This window comes from Ursus maritimus, unplaced genomic scaffold (genome assembly GCF_017311325.1).
Source record: "Ursus maritimus isolate PB19 unplaced genomic scaffold, ASM1731132v1 scaffold_9, whole genome shotgun sequence".
Lineage (NCBI taxonomy): Eukaryota > Metazoa > Chordata > Mammalia > Carnivora > Ursidae > Ursus > Ursus maritimus.
In genome coordinates this window covers 70958643-70986206 of record NW_024427107.1, presented here as the reverse complement: position 1 = coordinate 70986206, position 27564 = coordinate 70958643, and the positions used below count along the sequence as shown (strand labels likewise).

The 27564-nt window shown below is 37.4% G+C and overlaps 1 protein-coding gene and 1 pseudogene across 4 annotated transcripts in view; one reads left to right on the top strand and one right to left on the bottom strand.

Moving 5' to 3' along the window:
* The window catches only part of EFR3A (EFR3 homolog A), a 106181-nt gene that overhangs the window by 10282 nt on the left and 68335 nt on the right, over positions 1–27564 (bottom strand). For all 4 annotated transcript variants that reach the window (XM_040625708.1, XM_040625707.1, XM_040625710.1 and 1 more), the window contains 10 exons: positions 24209–24323; positions 22982–23033; positions 20606–20778; positions 20082–20157; positions 16041–16202; positions 15232–15363; positions 13750–13817; positions 12682–12809; positions 4880–4971; positions 482–530 (listed from right to left, as the gene is read on the bottom strand). In XM_040625708.1, the coding sequence (XP_040481642.1) occupies positions 482–530; positions 4880–4971; positions 12682–12809; positions 13750–13817; positions 15232–15363; positions 16041–16202; positions 20082–20157; positions 20606–20778; positions 22982–23033; positions 24209–24323 (1047 nt within the window). The remainder of the gene's footprint in view (positions 1–481; positions 531–4879; positions 4972–12681; positions 12810–13749; positions 13818–15231; positions 15364–16040; positions 16203–20081; positions 20158–20605; positions 20779–22981; positions 23034–24208; positions 24324–27564) is intronic.
* LOC121101680 lies at positions 24341–24848 on the top strand (annotated as a pseudogene).

The window sequence follows — 27564 nt, the reverse complement described above, 5'->3', positions numbered from 1 at the left end:
TTCTAACCGATAAAACAGCAAGAGTTAACATGGTCCTCTATCATGCCTACTTGCTAACAACCTCAGCCAGCTCCTTTCTCCTAGCCCATTAGAAACACGCTTCTTATTACAGTACTCTGTGCCTGTTAAAAGTTGCTCTATTTAATTCACTCAGAATTATTCAGAATTTTCATCCCCCCATCTCCTACAAAAGGAAATATGCTATTTCTCCTAAATTCGAGCAGCCTGCATGTTGGCCACCAAAGAAGCGTGGCATTAAAATACACTGACGTGCTTTCATAATTCTAGGAAAGTCACCAGACAGAGAAGAATTACCTATAGTAAGACAGGACAAGTATAAAAGTCTAAAAACCACAGCTGAATAAATCAATTACAGATCTACGCAGCAACGTCAAGCCGCTTCTGCTTATTCCGGCACCTCATCAAGTCCTAAGATACAGATAAGCTAGCAAATCATGAGGAGAGTTGACAAAAATCTCACCAATTGCTTTCTTCAATGCTTCAAAGGTGATTTCTTCAGTGTTACTAACCTAGAGAAAAGGGATTTGAAGTAAAATAGAGTTAAGAAAGGTCAATATAAATAACACCTTCACCTCGTTACAATCATCTAAGAACTTTCACAATTGTTTTTCTTCTTTGTGCTGGCTGGGCTTGTGACTATCCTCTGCAGCATCAAGTACTCTCCGCTTCCTCCTGGGTTGGGCCCGGGGCCTACGCAGGGGTTCCCGCCGGCTGGCAGAACCGGCAGCCTGTGCGCAGCCCAACCACCACTGAACTACAGAACTGGATGTCCAGTCGTGGGCTGGGCAGCCAGGGCCCGCTGACTGAACTAGGCTTCCCTAAGTGAACAGCGCACTGAGATAGTCAAGGCAGAGAAAATACGTAAACCCAGTTCAGCTATGTAATACATGACAACTAAGTCTTCTACACCCTCTATAATTCTGGTGCCACATACAGTTTACAAATCAAAAATAAACTGAAAACTTCCAATGGTTTAAAGGCAAGAATCAGCACTTCTTTGGGAAGTGTTCAATGAGTACAGCTAATCAACATCTTAAAATAATCATATTCTGGGTCTTCTAAGGTCAACCACCTGGACTTATTTTCCAGAAATACCCTTTAATAAGAAGCTTCCCCCCTTTCTTGCTTTGAAATATATGAAAAGCATGAAATCAATTGCTTCATGACAAAATATCAGAAATACATTTTATGGCACCAGCACATTTTCAGGGGGAATAACATACCCAGTTACTATAGTATCTCTGAATAGAAGGTAAGAAATGATACCTGAGTACTTGCCTGGGCCTCTGGTCATCCCTAATTTTAGCTCATGAGCTTCTTTTGCTAAGTCTAAGGCGGCAAGACTAACGAAAGCAAGACTTCATGCTCTGCACCTTAGCTTCTCTGTAATACAAAGGCTTTAGCTGGAAATCAAGCAGCAAGAGTTCCACTAGCTCGGTTTTTCTACTGAGGGTTCATTTTTCTAGTTGAAGTCAGATTAAACTTGGGAATCTTCAGTTGCTTTGCTCTAGATATTTGGAGCAGATATACAGGATTAGGCTGGCTCATTAGTTATTTGTACCTACCAGCAGTCTAGTACCTCAATGAAAAAAACCCACGGTCGTTTTTACAACTGGTTAGGAGTTTTAGACTTTTGAGAAACTACTACAATACAGGGAAAAGAACACAGAACTATGAGGCCAGCCTTCTCGTTACACATAACTGTTAATTATTACCTGTAGGATCCCAGGTAAGTGAAAAGTTAAAGTACTTTATTCTAAGAACTCTTCTTTTCTATCGGTTCTTGTTTTCCCTAATTCGTATGATCACGATGCAGTCACTCTGTCCCTCTCCCTTCTAGTTTTTAACCTCCTTTCTCGGACTCCCTTTCAGTCATTTCTTGGCCCTGCCCATCCTGCTCTGGAACAGATTACTGCTCTCCCACCCCCTTCCTCACCTCCTGCCTGGCTACTGGGGGTCCTCCTTACCCAAACTGTAGCCTATTAAAAGGATCTAGTCGCTGGCCTCTCTCCCGCCAGTCTCTTCTTTCCAGTTTAGCCTAGCCACGCTTCTGAGATTTCTTTCACAAAAGCATAGCCCCGATAATGACACTGCCCGAATGTGAGTGTTTCCCTACTTCATACCAAATTATGCACAAAGCCCTCAGGCAGGTGACAAAACCTTCTATAATTTGGCTTCAATCTTGTTTCCCACTTTTTCCTTTTGTGAATCCTATTTAAAAAGGAAAAAAGACCAACTGCTTTATATTAGTGTTCGATGATTCATATTTTTCATACAGTGTAGACACTGCTAAATACAAGTCACCTACTTCATTCGGTGCCCAACCAAACTACAGTCTGTTTGCTTCTCCAGAACACCAGTTGTGTGTTCTGGAGAAATGGTGCAAAGGCACCGGCCTCGAGGAGTTTCAACACTCCTACTCTTGATAACTTTGTCTTATTCATGCTCTACAGCTCTAATCTAGACTGTACAACACCCCTGAGCCCACGTAAAATCTGTTTGTCTTTTTCCAATCAGACTAGTTGTTATGTTACTTCCACTGATATCTTACTAATTTAATAACACCTAGAAGGGCAGCTCCTGACTAATATTACACTAGACTTGTTTTGTTAGCACACATGCAAGTTTCTTTACTCATATTTGGGAAAAGGCAGGAGTGTGTAAAACAACGATCTCTTATTTGTCCTGGAATAAATAACAATTATTTTTAGCCAACCAGTGACTTAATTTTGTACAAGGAAAAATTCAATATGCACTCAAAATGTAATAGGTACAGCCTCCAATCCAGTCCCCCAAATAATTGAGCATTGACTATTACCTTTTAGAAAGAAGAACTGAGTGGTGATTTCAATAGACTACAGTAACAATTTGAGTCATATGTAGGGAGAACAGAAATTTGATATGATCTCATCTAAACATTCTGACTTTAAAAAAAAATGATAAACTCTACAAGCAGATACTGGATAGATCTGAGGACTAACTGGGATTATGTATATAAAATTTCAAATAATTTTGATCGAATACAAGAGTACTGTTTTTTTAAATGGGCAATTCTCTTATTTGATTCATTGTTAGCAAATATACTTATTCATAGCTTGATATTTTGTTACACCATTAACTGATGAACACTTAACTGATGTGTATTTCTCCTCTCCATGCTATGAAATTAATTAGTTCTAGTCTAGAAGGTAATGTTATTTTGTCTTCTGGTTTTTGAACAGTCATTCCTAATATACAAAATCAGATTCCATAATGGTAAATGAGTCTGAAACGCCAATGTGCTCAAGTAACCCTTATAATAAGCTGTACTTAACTTTTCAAATGCTCGATGTGCAGCATATCTGACTGAGGACTTACAGCAAAGAGAAAACAGGGTCTCGAGCAAGTTAACAAATGTATTAATGGACTTTTAATTGCAAAATGTATGTTTAAGAATTTTCTTCCTATAGTAAGTCTTTATGTAATACAAATGTTTTCTTCAGTTCATTTTTATCAAAATAGACTGATTTCTTTGCAACAGCTGGAAGTGCACTATATATATATATTTTAAATAAAAATGGTTAACAAAAGGAGAATGGAAAACCACTCAATAAAACTTATTGCACTCTTGATAAAGTGTATAAACCAAGGCTTTAGATTAATTTTCCCCCCAAAGGTAACAGCAGCAAATTCATCATCATTAAAATACAGAGCCAGCACAATACCCTCCTGACTAGTAAAAATTTAGTATATAAATTAAAATGGCTTTCAAGAGGTGAATTTAGGGAAGATGATTTTTCTTGAGCTTTAAAGTGGCAAGAAACTACACCCACCGTTATTTCAAAATGAACACTAACTGCCTCCTAACTGCTCTTGACACTCTGCTGATAATTTCATAATGAAACTGACTGGTTCTCGTTACTGGGGAGTGGAACAGCATTAAAGATGTAAGCTAGTTGGCTGGAACTTGGCCACCACAAAGTTGTAATTCCTGCAGACTGACAGGGATTGGGGAGGCAGGGGGCTGTGACAGCATGAATTCAGACAAATTCCTTCCCCTTTTCTTAGATGGATAATCTCTTAATTATTTATACTGGGCCATGAGAAATAAGGAAAAACCTAGGAAGGCAAAAAACAGACAAACTCCAAGGAGGAGGCTCACTCAACGTCCTGGTTATTTCAGCATTTTTACTTGACTATCAAAAAATTCTCTGGTGATTTGTGCAGAGTTAAGTCCTAGACAATACTGGCTGTTTTCTTCTTCCTAAAACTCAGGATACACTTTTGTGCTCTACTGAAACAGGAGGAGTCACAGTCCTTAAAGAGGACGCAGGGCACTGATGCAGGGTAGCCTACATTAAATCTATTATAGTCACTATCAAACGATAAACAATGTTCCCTCTGGGCGAGGCTTTGAGACCTTCCACGTAGTATTTGCCTTCACATGAGACTGTACAGTTCCCTTTATTCTCATTTGTTTCATAAATCTTTAAAAATAAAACAGGATTTGGAGAGCCTCCCAATTTAATAACGGGCCTTATATAACATTTCTTACGGATAAAAAAAACTTAGTTCCGTTTCACAGTTCCTTTTATTACGCTAAATCACAATGTAAAACCTAATGACCTCATAATACATATTGTTAAAATTGTTTATCTTTACTGAGAGCTGACACGAGTTTAGTAAAATAAATAAAAAATCAGTTCAAGGCTAAATCAGATTAAAAGCATTAATAGTCTATTAATAGCATTGTTGATTGATTTGGGGGATAATTTAGAGTTGTATTTGCTCCTGTTTGAAAGTATGGAGGGGCAAAAAGCTCTTTTAAATTGATGTCTAGCTCAAGAAAGTACTCTGCCATACACTTTCAGCAACTTACCACATCATCAGAAGGAATGCTGTTGGGTAAAATATCCACCTGAATGGATACGGTGTCCACAATACTCTTTCTTCTCGAAAGTCGATCTTCATCTAAAATCAAAATGGTTTTTCCCCATTACTTGCCAGTTAGAAATGGTATGTCATTTAAAAATTTTACCTATTTCAGGGGGCGCCTGGGTGGCACAGCGGTTAAGCGTCTGCCTTCGGCTCAGGGCGTGATCCCGGCGTTATGGGATCGAGCCCCACATCAGGCTCCTCTGCTATGAGCCTCCTTCTTCCTCTCCCACTCCCCCTGCTTGTGTTCCCTCTCTCACTGGCTGTCTCTATCTCTGTCAAATAAATAAATAAAATCTTTAAAAAAAATTTTTTTTACCTATTTCAGATTTCAAAAAATCTTAGAAAATAAAGTTTGTCTTTTTTGCTCTTTCTTAATATAAAAAGCACTGTGTTCTCAGACTTTTAAATTCCATTAAGCAGATTAAAAAAATAAAACTGATGGGGGTGAACTAAGGGTAATTGTTTTATTTTCCAAAAAGGGGCATTCAGAGCAGCAATGTTACCATTACCCTAATAGCTTAACAAAAAATAAAACAAAAGTCAACACTAAAAGGAGGAATTACATAATCTAAACTGAATATATCCATTTTTCCTGGACACTCACAATATTGCCCTTACATCTCTCATCTCCCCCCGAACAGTGAAAGCTGTGCCCCCATGTCTGCAAGTGTTCACCAGGCACCACATTTGTGGACTGAAAGGATCCGCTGATTCAGTCAATAGCTCCTTCTCCACCCTTTCCAGCCATTCAACTCCACTGGCTCCTCACCTTTGGCTTAAGTCAACCACCTGTCTGGAAAAACTTGCTCTTCACTTCAATGCTCCAGCTAATCTACTTTGTCCCCACTTTGCGAACATGCCTGGGCTGAACCGACTGCTCTAATCTGTCACCACCTATTCTTCTTAACTCCTGCAGTTTTATAATTCTGCCCTCAACCGCTCTNNNNAAAAGAGCGTGTGTCTTTCCACCAAGTTCAACAGCTATTCTTAGGCCCATTTTATGCTTAACCATTTCGTGGAAATTTGAATTTTTTAATTATGATCTCTTCCCACACATTTTTTTCTACTTCGATTTTCTCCTTCAGCATTCAACAAATCTATGAAGGGATCAGACACCATGTTAGGTGTTAGGGAGAGACTGCTTGAATATAGTCCATACCAGCTTAGAGTCTAACAGATAAGACCTAAAATAAGCAGTTACACAAATACTGAAGCACAACGGAGAAGCACAGGGTGCTAGGAGAAGAACACCTAATAGTTACGGTTTGATCCAAACAAAGGTAGGCACTTTATGTATTCCGATACACAGAATTAGAGGTTTATTCAACCACAGTTGAACTGGACAAGTACATTTTCTCTTTTGAGCTGCAGTTCAATATTTCCAATCTCCTATTAGTCAATTCTATTTGACATGTTCTAAACCCAATTTTAACATCTCTAATAAACCATCTTTGTGTCACAGTGCCCTATTTATTTTCAAGAGGGCCTTCATTAAAATACTGCATCTTTTTTGCCTGAATTCTTAAGAGAGCTTCCTACCTGATCTAATTGCTCTCTCCCTTTTATATTGCTAATAGTGTTATTTCGAAAGTAACTCATTTTTAGTCTTAATTATAATTTTAAAACAAATACAGCCCACACACTGATGCAGAGCTTCCCAAGCTTTTACAGTTGGGTTTAGAACATGTCAGAGAAAAATGGAAGAGGCTGCTCACACTGTAGGTTCTGACAGCTCCAGCCCCTATGCAGCTACTAGAACGGCTAAGGAGATCAATATCCAGACACACCTGGAATGTTCCCAACAGCAGCTGGGAAGCTCGGGTCTAGAATCTATGTCTGAGAGCACAGTCACTTCATAATCTGGCAACACGTCATCTTTCTAATCCTATTTTATATATACTGAGATTTTCTTCTACGGAAAGAGTCAAGAATGAAGAACTATAAGAAGGCCAGCACAGATGAAGAAACTGGTTTTTTCTTTCTTTTTTTTTTTTTTAAAGATTTTATTTATTGGACAGAGAGAGACACACAGCGAGAGAAGCAACACAAGCAGGGGGAGTGGGAGAGGAAGAAGCAGGCTTCCCGCTGTGCAGGGAGCCCGATGCAGGGCTCGATCCCAGGACCCTGGGATCATGACCTGAGCCGAAGGCAGACGCTTAACGACTGAGCCATCCAGGCGCCCCAAGAAACTAGTTTGTTACTGACCACTCTTCTACTCCATGGTGGTAATTAATGCTGGTGATCAAATATGGTCGTTCACCCTCTTTCTAGGCAGAGAGTAGGACTGCAATTCTAGCTTCTTTGTGGTTTAGAGGGACTATGTAACTAGTTCTGGCCAATAAAGTACAAATGGTATTCCAGAGAGCAGCCGCTCCATCAGCCTGGATTCCAGGTATGGATGCTATGAAGTTATGCAAAGTTAATTAGAGCAACAAATCTTTACTGCTTTAAACCACTAAGAACCTATGATTGTTTGTTATCACAACTTAACTTAGCCAGGGTTAAAGCTTGGCACTACTAATATTTGGGACCAGATAATTCTTGTGGTGGGGGGGGGCGGTTTCTGTGTATTACAGAATGTTTAGCTTCTACCCACTAGAAGCCAGTAGGGCTATCCCACCTTCCCTTGCCCCACAGTGGCGATAACTAAAAATGTCTCCAGGATTGACAAATGTTTCCTGGCAAGGGCAAAATCACCCTCAGATGAGAATCACTGACCCAGTCCACCCTGACCAATAACAGCCCTTTCTACAATATTCCCTATATGCCACCATCATAAGTTTCTTAAAACACTAACCATATCACTCTACCAAGCCACCTACTTCTTGATGAATTAAACAGCCATTCTGGGGTTTCTGTTCAGATCTTACCAAGAGTAACTTCAACTGCTTCCTAACCTAATGTATCTAATGTTCAAGTATAGTGTGCTATTCTCCCATCTCTGAGCATGCTTTGGCCTCCTGCCTTCCATGCTTTTCTAGAAACAGAAACCCCTCTGGAAACACTTTATTACTTGCCCTCTTTTATATCCTCCCACTATATAAATTCTCATATCTTTTAAAGCCTAAATGAATATATCACTTTCTTAAAATTTTAAATATTACTCCAATTATTTCTACTTACCCCTCTTTCTTCCAGATACAAAAGCTTACTATCACTTATGACTGATCTTCCCCTATCACCCTTCCATCAATATCACCCTTCAAACATTTCCTGGGCCTTGTACTAAGACATGTAAATTAATGCCTTATCTTGGCAATCACAGCAGGAGTTCAGGGACAGACTCTCTGCTTCGCAGGGACCCTGCAGGATTCACTGAGGTTCTGCTGTCAGAAGGCTGGAGGTACGGATGCGCACATACTCAACTGTGACACATCAACACAGACTGCTCTGCTACGGTTTTCAGACGGAAAATACTTCACCTCCTGCTTGTGGCTGTGACCTAGACCTGTACTCTTTGTTTTTCCTTCATGAGCATATGTTCTGATATAAATTACCAAACAGAATGACATCAGTGGAACCGCTACAAAGTAGTACGTGGTCATCACTGCTGACTTGCTTTTACCGTCTAAGTTGGTCAACTGTCAAGGCCTCATCAGAACTCAGGAATAACAGCCTGCTTCTCACAAAAAAATCCTATAAAAGAACTTCTAGGCTAACATACAAAGGCTGATGGGTAGCATAGAAGAGTCAGCTTTAGGTTGAAGATAAAAATAAAAGGGGACGAGAGGCATGAGGGCAGGGAAGGAATCACTGGGTGGCAAAAATCAGTAAGAACATAGTCCAGAGGGAATAGGTTTAAGAAGATTAAAAATTTTTAAAGGGAAGAAAATAAAATGTAATGGGAAACTCTAATATTCTCAGAATTTCATTCTTTTGACCTATACAATCACCTGCTTACAGGTGACTGCAGAACAGCCCAGGTACAACTGTAATCAGATATCATGGACATCTACACGAAAGTAAGGTTTCTAAAACAGCTTATGAAGATAATGCCCCTCGTCCCCGTGGGCCATCTGTGTCTATTCCTGACCTGCTTTTCCAAGCCTATTGAAATGCGGCCTCACTGCAGCCTCCATGGACTGCACCGCTCTGCTGTCTAGAGAACTGCCCTGTCACCATCTCAGTGTCTGATACACACACACTCGGGGGAGACCGCTGCTTCCCGTCCTCGACATGGGCTGGGGTAACCCAGACACTGCTTGCTGTGCCCTCGCCACCTTCCTGTCCCTCCTCCTGCTCCGCTTTCTGTATCTGCTATTCACAACGGTGACCATCGTCTCTTCTTCTTGTTTCTAAGTAGAACTTGGAGTTTAGAAGCAATTCTTAGAACTATGCTCATTACAACCTCTGGACTCCCACACAAACCCATCCCTGACTCTTAGCCGCCTACAGCGCATCCTACTTGGCTGCTCACTGTCAAAGATACTCAGCAAGAGGCTGATCCCCTCAACTACACACTTTTTCCTGTTCATTTCTGTGAATAAAAACTCCATCCTTCTATCATCCAAGATTCAAAACAACGTATAGACAGTTACATCTGAAATGCGTTATCTTTTCCTTTCCTCACTTAAACCCAGTTATATCACCCAGCTCCCCCCCGCCCCCAAGGAAAAGGAATTGAAGCAGCAAATACACTCTGCTCTTACCCTCAGCAGTTAGCCATCCACCCAAGCGTCCAAGGCAGAAACCAAGACAAATCTTTGGCTTTCTCCTTGTCCCCTCATACCAACCAACTGCTTTCAATTCTTTCTTGTAGGTGTTTCTGGAATACTTCTCTGTATTCTCACGTAGTGCAGGCCATGGTCATCACTCCTAATCACTGAAGAGCATTCTAAATGGGTGCTCCATCCCCACTCTGCTGGACAACCATCAGAGTAATACTTGTACAATGTCTACCCTGTTTAAAATCACTCCTTAATTCCCCACTGCTTACAGAACAGTGCAAACTATTCAACCTGCTTTTATAATAACCTACTCCTCGGATTCAGTGTAAATACACAAACTTCATACTAATTCCTTGAAGAATGATGTTCTTGCCTACATCATTCTGTCACACACGCCGTCACGCTTCTGAAGGAAACACTTGCCTAACATCTGCTTCAGGCTCAGCCTAGGAGTTGTTCCCTTTGGAAGACACCCCTGGCCCACCAAACCTAGACCAAATCCTCTCCTAGCTGCTGCCTGAGACACCCAAACTTCTCTAGAGGATCACAGCCCTGAAGGTCTGCTGTAACTGTCCAGTTATTTGTCCTGTTCGAGACAAATTGTATAATGAATTATCCTCTTTCTTATGCATCTCGAATAAAACTGGTAAAACGCCATCAGGGGGGAACTGAGAAAACAGTCACTAAAATAATCTGTGCTTCGTGGTCCAGATGAGGAACCCAGTTGATGAAACTGTCAGTTCTGTGAAAGTAGGGACTCTGACCTGTTTTGTTCATTCTTACTTCTCTTTGCATTGAAGCTGGAACTGTAAATACTCATAAACACCTAATTATACAAGTTTACTACAGCCACTGACACCTCTGATTGATCTAGCTGAGGGGTATTACTGTACCCCCTCACGGAGGAGTATTAAGCACATGCCTAGACTTACACTATTCACTCAAGTTCTAGGTTGATTTGGGATAAAAGAAAAATGCTATAACCACCTTACACATAGGGACCACTTACTATATGTCAGTCACCAACAGTTTTTGAACTGTTGGTGGAACTTTAGGCAGACCATTCTTCTTTCTTTAGAATCAATTACCATTATATTTCAATCATGTGCCTGCCTTCTCCACCAAATTTTAATCCCTAACATCTTTCTACCTTCAGAAACCACAACAATGTTCAATACAGAGTAGGCACTCAGTCATGGTTTATGGAACACATGAAAAAAACCAATCTGGATCAGTAGGGATGACTGAACAATCTTTATGTATATGGAAAATAGTAGTGCTACCTAATCAAATCATTTAGTTTCTACCTCATTATTCTCCTTTGTAAACAAGACAATGCTACCTACTTCACCAAACCTTTAAGGATTAAATGAGAAAATGAACACAAGTGCGTCTCTCAGTGACTGGCACCGAGTTAATGCATACTAAATGACTGCTAATATTTTCAGGATGAAGGTATAGGCATGATACACAGCAAACTAAGTATGTTTTGCTTTTTCTCTTGATATATTCTTCTTAAATCCCTTATTTTTAAAAATGAGTGTCTGATGGTTACCCAGCAAAAATATTTTAATAAGCAATTGATTATACCATAAAGTTATCACTGCATCTTCAGACTCTTTCTGTATGAAGACAGGACGTACGTGCCACAGAGTGGTTCTAAACTATCAAAGTTTTTATAAATCAGAAAAACCTTATTCACACTGAGGGATTTCTATGCAGTTACATAATTAAATATATAACGAAATATTCAGAATTCTCTCAGTCAATGATAGAGAGGCAATAAGAATGAGAATATATCTATTGCGGGAGAAGAGCCAAACCACCTGTTAAAACAACGGAAAGTACCATAATTTTCATTAAAGATTGTTACTTGTTAAGAGTCCCATCTGTTAAAGGAACAGGGTAAAAGGAAACAGCAAGGGTGAAAATATACTACGGCTACTGGGAAGGTAAAGGGAAATAACCACGGAACTTATAACTACATAAAATTCACAGGCCACTGGCTCCATTTCTAAAAGGCAAATTTTATTAAGCTATTTTCCTAGAGGACAGGTGAGGGAAGGGCAGGCCAAACGGACACGTGGATTTACCTTTGTGCTTGTGCCTGGGTTTATGAGGTTTTTTGCCTGAAGGAAAGAGAGCTAAATCCAAATTATAAGAATGAAATATTTTTAAGGTCTTTTAAAAAAATTTTTTTAAATTACAAAACTGTACTACTGTTATATCCCCAAGGAATTCATGAGGTATAGAACTTTTCATAGTACAGAATGTAAAAGAAAATGCAAAAGCATTCATTGACGACTCAGAGGGTTGTGAACTAACATTAGAATAAATGTGCGTGTTTGGGATCCACATTATAAAAAAGACAGTTATTTATAAAGATTATGCTATTTGTAGTGATTAACCCAGAAAACCACCTAATTCAAACCGTTCTCATATAGAACAGAGGTGTCCCCAAAGCAAGAAGTAGTTCTTTTACCAAATTTAATACTTATACGACCATCAAATGACAATGAAGGCATAGGACAGAGAGACTCTGACATCAGCTGTTAAACACTGAATGCAAGACACTATGTAGTTCTGCCTTAAAAACAACAGAATTATTTGAGGCAATGAAAAGAATGGAAGGAAATACATGGTGCACAGAGGAAAACACATTCTTAACTTAAAGGGTCTGCAGGCCTTTTACAGAGCAGATAGCACTCTTTCCAATGAAAGCAGTTACCTGATTCATTCAGCTCAACAGTCACGAATCACTCATTAAACAATTTACATATATTTCCGTAAGTCAAAGACAAAATGGGTTAATGAGAGAAGATTTCCATGGGCTTCTCTGTTTAAAGTACTATAATATGTTAAGTATAATACTAACAATCACTTAAGGACTCCATTTGTTCATGATAAAATCATTACTAAAGGTTTTCAAAAGGAAACTTTTAAAGTGGAAGTAAAACCTTCTAAGCATTTGAAAAACTGTGATAAAATATGTATACAAACTCATTGCTAATTGGGTTAATGGAAAAATTACGGAAACGTAATCACCAGGGTTAGAGTCCAACTACCCTCCTCTTACCTGTTACTTGTGGTACATACGGTACTGACAACCTCTCAACACTGTAGCCACTTCCACCTAGTGACTCTGCAATCTTGTTCGTCAAAAAGTATAAATTTTTGTCATGCTTCTCTAAAGATTTTGGAAGCCTGTCGGGTTGATCAAAACAAAAGTCATTCAGCATTATTTAAATTACTAAGCAAAAATAAGTTAATATGCAAGCATGCTAGATCAAAGCCTAAATATAAATATAAACACAACTTAAACTGTAATTAGTGATAAAAAATCAGTGTATTTTTGGTGACCAATCTGACTATAAAAACACATGGTATGTAGTCCCATATGTTAAGCATTCTGCTGTGATTCCTTCTCCAATAACGTTCCAATGGGGAAGTCAGCCTTTAATTATTCTGTGGGTATTCACGCATTAAATGATGAAGGACTAAAGATGGACTGAATTCAGCTTTAACCTGCATGCTAATTAAAACTGAGAGAAGAAAATCAAACTGCAGCTCAGTGATTGCTAATGAAACACTTACCAGCCCATGAAGTGATAAGAAACACCTGACCAATCACATAAAGGTCCACTTTCTTCTCCAACTGTCTGATATCTTATGGTGATGCTTTCAATATCACACTGCTTTTACAGCCCCAAAGTCTGAATAAAGTATAGTTCACATATATGTTGTTTCAAGAGCAAGGGACAGTGTAGGGTGTAACACCGATTTTCCTTAATAGTCTCTGTCCCATCGTTTTGTGAATGCTGTTATATATTACTGAAATTCTTGACCAGAATACTGTATTCTCTTAAAGAAATGCTTATTTATATTTGAGAACATGCTATATTTAAGAGATATATCTCTATATTAAAAAGAGGTAAGGTAATTTTTTTTCATCAAAGGTCGACTCTGTGCATGAGTCTACACTTATAATGTACAAGAACTTTTATAGTAAGGAAGTCAGATGTATTAAATGACAGAAATACAAAATATACGAAAATATTCTAACAACACTTTACTCCTTTATAATCATCACTGACTGGTTTCTCAAGCCAGTGCCTCTTCCTTAAAATGTAAAGAATTAACATACATGCACTTATCTCTGAAAATATGCTCTGGTAGAAAATACGGGGCTTCCATAGTTCGAATTTCAATAACCTGAAAAATACCCAAAAACAAAACAAAAAAATCAAAAACCTCACTCCTCAGGACCTGGCTCTGAAAATCTGGAAAACTAAAAACACAGAAATTAAACATTTATAAAAATACCAGCACTTTATTTTGGACTTTAAGCTATGTTTAGAGCCCACATGCAGAGATCATTTTATTTTCACATTTATTATTTTAAAAATTCAGAAGGTAACAAAACCATGACAATAAAATAATGCATGCAGTACCAAAAACAATGATGTATTATATTTGATTGAACCTACTATAAAAGGATAAGAACATGTATTTTCTCGAGTGCCACTGCGTTGGAAACCCCCTGACAAAGCCCAAGGCTGTGAGCACCCTCACTCTCCCGAGCCTCCTTCTGTAGCGTGTGTGTGAGGTCTCAATGCACTTCTGAGGCCGGGCTCCTCTGTGCCACTGTGAGCAACTCCGAGGGGAACCTCTGCTTTTGAAGTATTTTATCTCTAAGGGCAGGCATCAGATAGTCAACCATTTGTCTAATGAATGAATGAGTTTTATTTCTTAGAATGCACTAAAAGCCTGCATTTTAGCATGGACTGAGAGATGCACTTCCAATATCAGAAAAATGAGGCTCTCCTTGACCAGTATCTTTAAAGAATAAAAATTACAGTGGACTTTCTCTGCCAGGTAAGTTAGAGGCTCTGAAATGCATATTAAATTATGCAAGTAGCTATTTAATGAGTTATTGCTGACAAAAGCTGAATATAATTGAATAACACAAGACAAATCTCTAACGAATGTTTTCCTCAATAATTCAACCTTGGAGACATGGCTCAAATAGACTGGTTCAAAACAATAACTAAAATAGGGGCGCCTGAGTGACTTAGTTGTTAAGAGTCTGCCTTCGGCTCAGGGCCTGATCCCAGGGTCCTGGGATCGAGCCCCACATCAGGCTCCCTGCTCTGCTGGGAACCTGCTTCTTCCTCTCCCACTCCCCCTGCTTTGTGTTCCCGCTCTCGCTGGCTATCTCTCTCTGTCAAATAAATAAATAAATAAAATCTTAAAAAAAAACCCAATAACTAAAATAGTATAAAACAGTATAACTAAAAATAATTTAGATACTGAGATTCATAATGGCTTAAAAAGAAAACAATTATGTAAGAATTCACATGACATTCTAGAAGAAAACCATGCATTCTACTTGACCACTATACAAAAAAATTCTAATAAAGCAACAGGCATCAAAGAAAATATGAACACTAGTTGTAGTTTTACTTTAGTTTCAATTAAGTCACTACTGAAAAAGTGATGCATACTTTTACAGCATAATCTTTAGAATTTGATACACAATCATCAAAATTAAAAATAATCAGAACTGGGGGAAAATCAGCCATTTTTATACAAAAATTAAGTTGAAGGACTTTTCCAAACATCTTACCTTGCTAACATGTTGACAAAATGCAGGGACAGCTATCATCTGACTTACAAAGTTGAGGTATGCCGCCACCAGTGCCATGATCCCACAGCGATGGAACATGGGCAAATTATCCTCATTGATAATTGCACTGTCCTTTAATAAAAAAACAAACATGGCTGACAGATCAACGTCTTATGCTCCATTAGTGCTTTCTCTATGATTACACAGAAAAACTGCAGGTCGTTTGTGGACTGCTGATAAAAATGTTACCTTCTAAGAAGTTGTTTTTTTAAAGAATTCTGAAAGGAGAATAAATGTCCATTTACAGGAGAGTTCAATCTCTCAAATAGCTCTTTCTTAGGAAAGTCTTTCAGGGGGCGGGGGGATAGACAAATACACACACACGTGTGTGTGTGTGTGTGTGTATACATGCACATGTACACATTTATGTCTTGCACTAAAATACCTATCTGATACATATTCCCATCACACACTGTCCTTTGCACACTCCAATGAGACAGCTACATATGTAATGACTATGCAACAACCCTTTTCCCCACTAGACAGAGTATGGGTGGAAGGGCCACACTGCCCCCTCTTCACAGTACTCCCAAGGCTCTGAGCAAATCTGGCACACAGCTAATACTCACTCAATATTTGTTAAAAGAATGAATATGATCATAACCTGGAGTACCTTCTGTTTAAAACTAGACACCTCCCTTTTAAAATTCATGTTCTTGGATACTTGGATAAAGGCAAAACCACTTTAAAGATGGTGCCTAGTTCATAAAAAACAATGTTTTCTTCACTGAAAGATTATGAAAGCATACCTGTAAAGCAATGGCTAAACGAATGAGATCAATAACCACTTCTTCATTGGCCAATTCAATAGTTATAAGAGCAAGAGAAGTATAAAGTAGCTCATAGTTCTTCTGAACATTGTCTTCCTCTTTACAGCCCAAATATATGTGCCGATACAGTTGTTGCCCATTCTGAAAAGGGAAGTGACAGAGGAAAAAGATGATTTTGCTTAAGAGTAGTAGAGGCAGATTTCATATACATATGCATATAACCTCCTACAAAGTAGCTTTTATTACATAACATGGAAGAGAAACTTAAGCTAATAATCAGATGGTCAAATTGTATTACAACTATCAACATCAACAGATATGCTAATATACAACTACCAGCTAAGACAGAGTTGAAGCAGTAACCAGAAATAAAAATAGCAGCTAAGAAAGAGTTCCAGTGTAAACAATGAAATGCTTTTAGTGATAATTTGAAAAGACAAAAGCAAATCATAGACTGGGGAAAAGGCTGAAACAGCTGGCAGAGTTATGGGAGATGCTTCTGCAATACAGCCTTGGCAAGGATAAAAAAACAGACATCTGGCTAAGGGGAAGAGGACTCAGGCTTTCTTGCCTTTGGAGGCGATCTCCTGTGAGGTGGGTTGGGAGCTGTCCGAGGAAGAGCATCTGCAGGTTCCACTATGACACTCTGACATGGAATGAGCAAAGGCAAGCCTAAAGCCTTATACAAGGGAGAGGTTACAGAAACACTCCAGGGACTGCAAAAGGTTTTCCCCTAAACCAAACTAATCTAAATATATTAATACAGAATGGAAAAGCCTCTCCTATCTAAAGCATTCCTGGGTACAGGCCCAACTTTGCTAAGTGAGAGCTAACAGAAATAAGAGCGTGTTCCCCATTGAAAGTCTAAGTGACTTTACAAGGTAAATTATGTGGTTAATTACTATGTGGTACTTTATGTGGTTAATTACTAGCAGTAATTAACTCAAGCTGTTGCACTGGTTCTCAACACTAATTGTAAGCTACGATCATTGAGAAACTGGAATGACCACCATGCTTCTACCCTCTCCACTGCCCACCCCCAATATGATTTAGCTGGTTAGTGGTGAAACCCAAGTATTTTTGTAGCATGAAGCCCCAGGTGATTCTAATAGTAGCCGGGTTAAGACTAGGGGCCTATTCACTCATACGTGGAGGGACTTTAGCTTAACACTCTGGGCCTGTTTCTCAGCAGGTTAACCTGACTGTTCACTTTAGGGGAAAGGACTGAACAAGATGAACACAGTCTTCTGAATCCAGAGTTTGCTTCTCTCAAATTGTTCCATACCTGGGTGTGGAACAACGGTCTATGTACTGGGCCCTCTCCAACCCCTTTCTTGAATCCTATGGTTCCTAAACATCATTAACATTAAAGCTTGTACACACGGGAGTTTAGACATCAGGTTCCTTAAGTAATTCAAGTTGATTTTGTACCTACTACATACATACCCATCAGATTAGATAACATTAAAATCTAACATTATGCGCTATAATAATATGGTGTAAGTTGGTGTGATGATTTCACAAAGTGGTTTGGAATTGTCTAATAAATCTGAAGAACCCATTACTTGGCAATGTCTCTCCTACAGTCCTTAAAGAAATGGGAGTTACATGCAGTACACCACATGTACAAGAACGTTCACAGCAACCCTGTCTGCAACAACCCCAAACCAGAAACAATTCAAATGTCCCCAGCAGGAGAACAGATAGCTTGTGGTATATTCCTGTTACACAATACTACGCAGCTACACATACGAATGAATTCTACCAAAATAGAGCTAAATGAAAGAAAACATAAAGGAACATGTAACATAGGGTTCCGTTCACACAAATATAAAAACTGACAAAACTACACTGTATTGTTCAAGAATCGAAAGATGTACATTTAGGTGGCAAACTGTAAAGAAAATGAAGGAGCCCGTTTTCATAAAAGCACAGGGATTGCTATCTGCTGTGGACGACATGGAGCCATGGACAGGCCGGGCATGTGGGGGGCCTACATTGTTGCTCACTTCAGAGTAATAATGCCCATGCATTTTGTATTTCGTAATAATTGGTACTTTTTTTGCTAAGTGATACCCTGAATTGCTGAAGCCATTAACAAGAGCTCTTTCATCTGGTGATATTTTGTCAGGATTCTAGCTTTAGGAGAGGAGCCCTGCCAGGTGAGCCACGAGATACTGAGTGGCGGTGGCTTTTCCTTGTACCTGCAAGGACAGCTTCATTAGGAAGGAGGAGGTGAAGCAGCACCTCCCAGGGTAACCTGTGCGGGCTTCCTGCCCCAGGACAGGTTTTCAAACACAGACCTGATGTTTAAGACATCCCTAAAACATTCGGATGGAGCAGTTTTGGGATGGGTAGTAATATCCAAAGGGCAGGCCATCATCCCCTGGCTACAGAACCTCAACTTTTTTTCCTTTAGGTCTTTGTCGAAATTTCCACAAGGTGCCAGTTAAAGTTGCCAAAGGAAACCAAACAGCGTTTTGACTGAGAGGATAAATTGGAAGGTAAATGAAAAAAGGGTGTCCAGTTGTAAAAATAAAATTTGATTTAAAAAAAAAAAGTGAACAGATTGCACCAAAAGAAAAATACACTAAAAAGAAGTTTATACTAACGGTAACAAATGCTTAGCCAGTTATTTTAAATTATAAAATCGAAGGATAAGCAATTCAGAGAACAACTTTAAAAAATTCAAAATTGGACATGGAATAATAGTCCAATCTTTTGGTTCAACTGGACCCTTTCAAAATTAGTTGGCTAGCAAAATTAATGGGAAAAAGGATTATTTCTACCACTGTCATACCAGATAAAATAAAATGAATCCAGTCCCCAAATTCAGGATTGCTTAATGTCATTATATAAAGTCAAAGCTTAAAAGCTAGTTATCAGTGAGTTTTCAAAATTCATTCTATTAATCATGATTAAAAGTTCTTCAGTTATGAGAAACAACTTCTTTCATTAACTGGATAATATAAGGAAATACTGAAAAAAGTAAAAGTTGAAAAGAGCTAATGCCTTTGTCCTATTAACCACGTTTTTTCATACACAACAGAGCCAAACTTAAAGAATTATTTTATTCACGTTAATTTAGTAACTGTTATTTTATAAATCATTTTTCAAATGAAGATTTTAAACTGTGGGGACATTAACTTGAAACACAGCAATCAAAAGTAACAGAGACAGCAAAATAAAAGATGGTGACAGGGACAAAGCATGGATGGTCTAGTGATGAGCCACAGAAGAACACGGATTATAGATATCTGCACCTGTCTTCCTATGGGGCTCTCTGTCTGTTGTTCCCTGCACCTCTAAAGACCAAGGCTCACTTATCCAGCAAGACTGAGATTATCTTGAGGCCACTTGGTATGTGTGTCGTGGATACTGCTGTATCTCTCAATGTTGAGCTCAGAATCTGACAAATACTAAGTGCTCAAGCTTTGGATGAAGAATACACAGAAAGATTATTCAATATGCTAAATAACTTTAGGAGTCACAATTTTCTAAATTCAGCCATTTGCCAACAGACATACAAAATTCAACCAATCATAATGAACATCTGGTTACATATTACATTTAAGGGCAGAGATCCTGCCTACCTCATCTTTATATCCCAAATAATGCACAGAACAATGAATACCAAATACACAGCAAAAACATAAAACACTCATTATATTTATTTATTCAATAGTGATAAGTATTTTCAAAAACTTGAAGCCACTAAAAGTGGAATTAGTGTGTGTGCCTGGGGTGGAGAGGAGTGCAGGACAGAAATTACAGGGAGACGTTTTACTCAAAGGAGAATTTAGAACTACTGCAGCATCCACCAAAGCTTAAACACAGGCTGGAAGAGACACCATCAAGAATGTTGCGGTAATGTGGGAAGGCTAAAGATGGCTGTTTGAGATTTCCAACTCTACAGAATTCAATGGCTTCCTTTTAAAGTCATAGATCAATATAAAACTACCTAACAATTCAAACAGCTATAACTTACATCATGCATTATTTTTAAGAAAATAATCTTACCTTTTTCATGAAACTTGTATCTTGTCTACAAATTTTTTCTCTTTTTATCTTTAGGTCAGCTACATCTGGTATTATTCTAGAGACAACATGTAATTTTTAATGAATAGCACATTGAGTTATAATATCATGTCTTCTAAGGCAAATCACAGTTAGGAGTTTGAACTATTTAACACATTTCAATGAGCATTTGAAATAAGCCTATATGTAATGATACTACTGAATTACCAAGCTCAATTAAGGGGAACTCTTACATTCATCTTGACTCCTTTCATTCCTAAGTTTAAAGCAAAACCAAAATAAAATTCATGTAACTAGTAAATACTAGTAGATGAGATCTCTGAAAGTACATTAAATGACCTTCGAACACTTGCTATCTTAAAATATAGTAAATTGTCTAGTACCAATTAAATAAAACTTTGAATTAAAACTTAAAAATCTTAGATTAAAAAAATCACAATACTTGAATACATTAATGTGAGAATTTAAAAACATTATCACTAAGCCTATTTCAAAATGGCTCATACCTGATCCCTCGGAGTTTTGCCCTATTGTCATGGCGATCCATGAGATTATGCATTACTTCCAAGACTAACTGTCTCAGTTCATAGTCTTCCATGAGGGATGGTGATAACAAAGGATCCAGAAAAGATCCAGGCAATGCAGTAACAATTGTCTTTGCTTTGTATCCAGAGGTTACCTGGTTATAGGGAGGAAAAACAAAGAAACAAAAAACCTTTGTCATGAGTCCTTCTTTGGTAAAATTCTCAAACTGTTTTATAAAAACCATAAATTTAGGGAAACAGCAAGTATGAAGGTAAGCCTGAATGAAAAACAAAAAGGAAATTTATAAGCTAATGAGGATTTTGGGGCACCTGGGTGACGCAGTCAGTTAAGTGTCCGACTCTTGGTTTCCGCTCAGGGTGTGATCTCAGGGTCATGAGATCGAGCCCCACGTCAAGCTTGTGTTCACTGTGTAATCTGCTTAAAATTCTCCCTCCCTGTCCTTTTCCTTCTGCCCCTCCCCACCATGCTCTCCCTCTAAAATAAATAAATAAATAAATCCTAAAAAAAAAAAAGTAATCAGGATTTTAATGAATTTGCAAAAACATCATAATAAAGAGAGTAAAATTAATAAAAGCACATATTTACTATGTGCCAGGCACAAGTCTCAGTACTGTATGAATATTAACTTCCTCTTCACCACATCCCTATGAGGCAGTCATCAGTGTATATCCCCATTTTGTAACAGAAAAGAGGCTCAGAGAGGTCAAGAATCTGTGGAATAGGTAGTAAGTACAAGGTTATTAGGTAGCAAATAGTACAGTACAGGTAAGACCTGAAAAATTTAAATTTAAATTGTCAAATTATTCTTTTGAAGTAAGCAGTTTAGGGTAACAGGAATATATTTTTATTTTGTAAAGCTGTACTTTATTCATTACTTGATTTGACATTTCTGAATGTATCTCTGTCTTCTAAATTTAAAGCTTTTCAAGAGCATATGCTTAAATGCTACTAAGCATTTTAACCATCCCACATAGACATTCATTCAGGTGACTCTGGTACAATTAGGATTAGAGACAAGATGATTTACTCGGGGTATTTGTTTCATTAAAAGGCTTAGAAACAGAAGAAGTTTCAGGTGGGGAGTCTCTGTAGTCAGGATTACAAGCGAATATGGGTATTTATATTTGGGCACTTATTATAGGAAGGCGGTGATTTTATAAGCAAGAAAGGAAACTGGTTAGGACAATTGCTACCCGCCTAGAAGAGTTAAAAATATATCCAAGTTTCACACCACATACAAAAATAAACTTCAAATATCTAGCTATGGAAAGCCGAATTTTAAAAATTTCTGTAAAAAAATTTAGATAAAATGTGCTTATATCATAAGAGTAGGCAAAAGTTCTTAAACAAGATACAAATAAAAAATCATAAAATACATATGAAAGGTTTGATAAATCTGGCCATATTAGATTTAAAACTTCTGTATAGCAAATACCATAACCAGAATTAAAAATGAAACACAAAAGATATTTCTGTACTAAACCCTAGGTATGAAATATTTATTTAAAAAAGAAAAAAACGGGGCACCTAAGTGGCTCAGTTGGCTAAGCATCTGCCTTTAGCTCAGGTCTCAGGATCCTGGGATTGGGCCCCGCATTGGGCTCCCACTCAGCAGGGAGCCTGCTTCTCCCTCTGCCCTCCATCCACCCCCTACCCGTACTCTGCTCGCTCTCTCTCATGCTCTCTCCCTCTCTCAAATAAATAGAATTTTTTTTTTCCAATGGATCATGTACAATAAAGATTTCCTAAAACAAATTTTAAAGATCTTTAAAGGCTGTGGAAGGACACACATTCCAAATAATCAGCTCCTACTTTGTTCCTGGCGTTATACTAGATATAGTTAAATCAAAGATGAAAATAATTACTATAAAATAACCAGAGGACTTCACATTTTAGGTATGCTTTTCCTTTTTATCTATTTATAGCTGAATTATTTTTCCAAACGAGAAGTCCTTATTTGGTCAGTGTATGAAGGAAACAGCATGATTTGTACAAAGAACATGGTTTCACATCCAACTTCTAGTCTTCAGCTTATTGACCTTGGTGAACCTCTTCCACTCCTCCCACTCCAAGTCTCCTGAGCCCGGGCATCTTCGTGTAGAAAACACAATACTTTCTATCCTCTGTATATTTCATCATTATGAAGATCAAATAAGATGACGGAAGTGAGGAATAAACAGTAAAAGAATAAAATAAAATATTTAAGTACATAAACCATAAAAAAACCTAATCATAAATAGTATCTTACAATATAAGAAAAAATGGATAACATGAAGCTATTCTTTCAACCTCTTCAGTAATGTAAGTGCATTCTTCACTTATCTTAAATGCCTTACCATAAGTAAAGATCTCAGCAACATTATCTGAATCCGCCTGGTTCCCAAATCCCTAAGACATACAAAATACTGGTATTATCTTATTAATAGTAATTGACATTGACATTATTTCATTTGCTTATATTATTACTTGATTTTAAAACTCTATTCATTTTGATTTAAATAGACTATTTATTAGCTAAAGTTATGACTCACTTTATACTTGTCAGTTTCATATGAATTAAAGAGTTATATGTAAGAAACAAACAAAAATTTAAAAAATTAAAAAGCTATTGGCTCTCAATGAAAACAGACCTACAAATGTAATGATGTGAGAATTCAATAATTCAATCATATGAACACACAGTGAAAAACAACCCCAATTTAAAGACACTGTAAGAATATATTTACCATAAATAAAATTGACAAATACAGTTACCTATTTAACATTTATCAATAAGCAGATACGAACGGACAATTAAAAGAAAAGCTAACAAATGGAAAATGGTTATTTAATTGGTGGTCAAAGAAATATAAATCAAATAAGACTATCATTTCTTTATGAAATTAAAAACACAAAAAAAATTTCCTAACTAAAGCTTTATTTAGCATGTTGTAAAATCAAATCAAACTATAAAATGAGGGAGCCAAAACATATGATCTTTAAAATCACTTTCAGTTCTAGAATTCTAGGAATAAGTCAACATTCTGGCAAAGCTTTACCCTACATTATGTATGTATATAGACAATGTCCAGGCCAAATAAACCTTCAACCTAGTCAATGTAAGACATAGAAAATTTGAGAATTTACAATATACTGAAAACTGATCCTAAAATCAGGCAATGTTGATAAAATTGCTTAGCAATGTAGTGCCAGAAAAACAATGATTTCCACAGGATTTTTATTACTAATGATTAAAAAAAAACATATTATGGGGCGCCTGGGTGGCACAGTGGTTAAAGCGTCTGCCTTCGGCTCAGGGCGTGATCCCAGCGTTATGGGATCGAGCCCCACATCAGGCTCCTCCGCTATGAGCCTGCTTCTTCCTCTCCCACTCCCCCTGCTTGTGTTCCCTCTCTCGCTGGCTGTCTCTATCTCTGCTGAATAAATAAATAAAATCTTTAAAAAAAAATAAAAATAAAAAAAACTAAAAATAAAAAAAACATATTATAACATTAAATTAAATTTAACCCAAGATTAATTTAAAATTTATACTTTGAGAACACAGGAAAACTACAGATGCATACCCTAGTTGACTGATATCCAAAGTATGGGTGGATGTTCCAAAAACGGGTACTTTCCCCATAATGAACATCATGATTTCTGACCTCTGATAATCTGGTAGGTTACTTCCAAAAAATCCTATGAAAATATTAAGATAAAGTTAAGATAAATTTTACAAATGGAAAGTTATTTTTCCATAATACTCAATCATAATATATTTTTAACCAAAGCTTTCAATATGTGGTAAAATGATGTCTTTAAATTATATATGTAACTCTGAAGTCCTCTTCTATCCTCCCTTCTTGCCGCTTACTGTGCTGGCCGCCCTCCCCTGTGCCCCTCGGAGCCATGCCTCACGGAATTGAAGAAATCAAGGACTTCCTGCTCACAGCCAGGCAAAAGGATGCCATACCCAGCAAGATCAAAAAAAGGAAGGATAACGTGTAGTTTCAAGTTCAATGTAGCGGATACCTTTATACCTCAGTCATCACAGACAAAGAGAAACTAAAGCAGTCCCTGCCCCCAGGTTTGGCAGTGAAGGAGCTGAAATGAACCTGGCACACTGATTTGAATTGTATTAAAATTTTAAAAGTTCAAAAAACAAAACTCTAAAGATATTCTAATTTCTTCTGTTCGAAATCCTTTACTCATGTAAAAGATGTACATAACAGACTAATCCTTAGATAAAATAATAAATGTCTAAAAATCTTTTGCATATGGTTTATAATGGCAAACCATCATCAATTTGAGCTGGACTTTTAGAAAAAGGGAAAAAAAAACCCCTCTGGCTGTATTTCTGATGAAACTCTTATTCACATATTGTGAGCCTAAATTCTTGTTCTGGTAAGGAAGTCAGTAATTAGGTCACATTTTGGTGAAGAGAGAGGTCAATAATCAGGTCACTACTTTGGCTTCAATTGCTGAAATACTATAGAATGTCATTATAATGAACCAGGTTTACAGTCTAACTCAGTGGGTTAACTGAATATATATTATTCAACTAATGCAAAAAACCCCACAAAACCTTATTTACTTGTCATTTTTCTCATGTACTCTTACATCTCATGGATATTTTAAATTTATCTGCTGTAGCCTTTGATGGGTTTACTTCCTAGTCTAGAAGACTTAAAACATTTAATTATCACTTACTCAAACTTAAAACTTTGTTGTTTCTTTGAAAGATCAGAACAGGTATTGAATCATGCTGGTTTTGTTCATTTCTCAAAATGCAGTATAATCATTACAAAAACCTTCTCATTTTTAATATTTAAGAATAAATTAGTTTTTCAATTTAACTCTTAAACTTCTATGATTGGAATTAATCTATGCAAACTCAAATTGTTCTATTTATCATCTGATTGGATCTGGGGATAAAAGTCATTTCCCATTATCACACACTTCAGCAATCAAACAAAAATCTCATGAGGTTAACATTACACAATCCAAGTAAAGTATACTATTCTAACTAACACTTCAGAAGCACTATCTACGGGGTTAAGAAACTATTTTGTATTCGGATCCTCAAAATAACCATGAGTCTCGGTACCATTTCTTATTAACGTCAGCTGCCTCTTGCGGAAATGTGGATTAGAGAGGTTAATAGCGCAAACCAAAAAACTACACAGCTAACAGGTCTGAGGTGAGGGCCATTCATTGCCAAAGCCTATGTTATTATTACCCTCTCCTCCCTCCTTGTAAGGTACTTTCAACTTTGCAAGAACCCAATTAGACATGTTGCTAATCACCATGCAAAACTAGACACTGATTTTCTGTTCCAAGCAAGCCAGTCATTACCATGAGGGCATAAGTTTCTAACATAATCAACTGGGAGGAGAGTCCTGAAAGGAATTAATTTTCTATACCCACTGTTTGTACTTGAACTGCTGAGCGGAAGTACTGAGGAGCCCCCCTCATGCTTGACTGGAAAGAACGAAAGAACACTTCAGGGAGCTAGATTCTGGACTACCGTAAAAAACGAATTTGGCCAACAACCTTGTATTGTCAAGTGCCAAAGGCACAGCAGCCCTGCTTCCTAGTCCAATAGTAATATCCACATGACCTAGTAACTACCAGAGTACTGAGAATTTCTAAAAGAAAATACTGAGGGAATCAGAAGTGTAATTAAATAAAAATCTTACTCACTGCGCCACACTGCATTTCTTTTCTCTCATGTTTTAATTTTCACATGTTATTTTGAATGTGTATGTCAGAGAAATATTGCTTGAGTCTATTATATCTATATTTTATAATAAAATACTGGAAAAAATAAATATTCTGGAAAGAGTAACACTGAATTAATTAGAAGTCACAAAAGCAATCCAAATTAATTCTGTGAAAGCAAGAATAGCTGATATCTTACCTTAAAATATCACAGAAAATCCATAAATAATCCAAGTAAATTTAAGAGTCCTCATAAAAGTTGGGTTTACCATACACGGATCTAATTGTTTTAAGGAATATCTATCTAAAATGTCTCTGCTATAGAGGTTCCATGGTAATATTGGACTTCATTTTGTTGTGTCTTTTCACTCACTCCAAAAACTTAAGCACCTACTATGTGTTACTGTACTAAATAAGACGCACCTGGGGCTTTGCCCTCAGGAGGATTATTTCTGTGCGTGTAAGACTGTAGCGAGCTGAAACAGCGGTATGGCACCAAGGAGACCAACCGTACGTGTCCACAAGGGGAGAGCCATACGCATCACAAAATCCTAGTATGGGGCCTGCTGAGTATACACATTCAATATGTTAAGTGTGGAATGCTGATGCATCATGCACAGATGTACACCCATAAAACTTCAGAAAGAAGATACAAAAGAGAAACTTTGTATGACATATTCCAAAGGACTAACTATTATAAATAAGTAGCCTACACATAGGAAAATTACCCAGATAAAAGACATAAACTGGGTTCCAAAAAAAATTTATGTATGACTCTATTTTTAGCAGAAACTATTAGCAACCACTAGAAATTAGGTACTAAGACCCAGGGATACAACTCAATTTTGAAATTACTGTAGCAATCATGCAGTTACATTAAAACATGATCTGGATATTCTAAAGATATCAGGAGGGGAAGGTTAAAGTAGAATAGGAGTTTGTTTAATTTGTATTTAATTTGTATCTTACTTTATTTAATACAGTCAGATCACTTTATTTCCCCCCAAAAATTCTCATGGCTTTTTTTTTTTTTAAAGGAAGTTATCATTTTATTGAACTTTTACCATGTTTTTAAGGAAAAAAACATGAAATTAAAGCCCAAGGTAGTGGCCCCCACAACTTGGTTTCTAATACCATTCCCCAGTAAAAGAAACCACAGCACTTTGAGAAATGACGGATTCCATGGCTGGGACAGGAAATATAAAATGAGCCTGAAAAG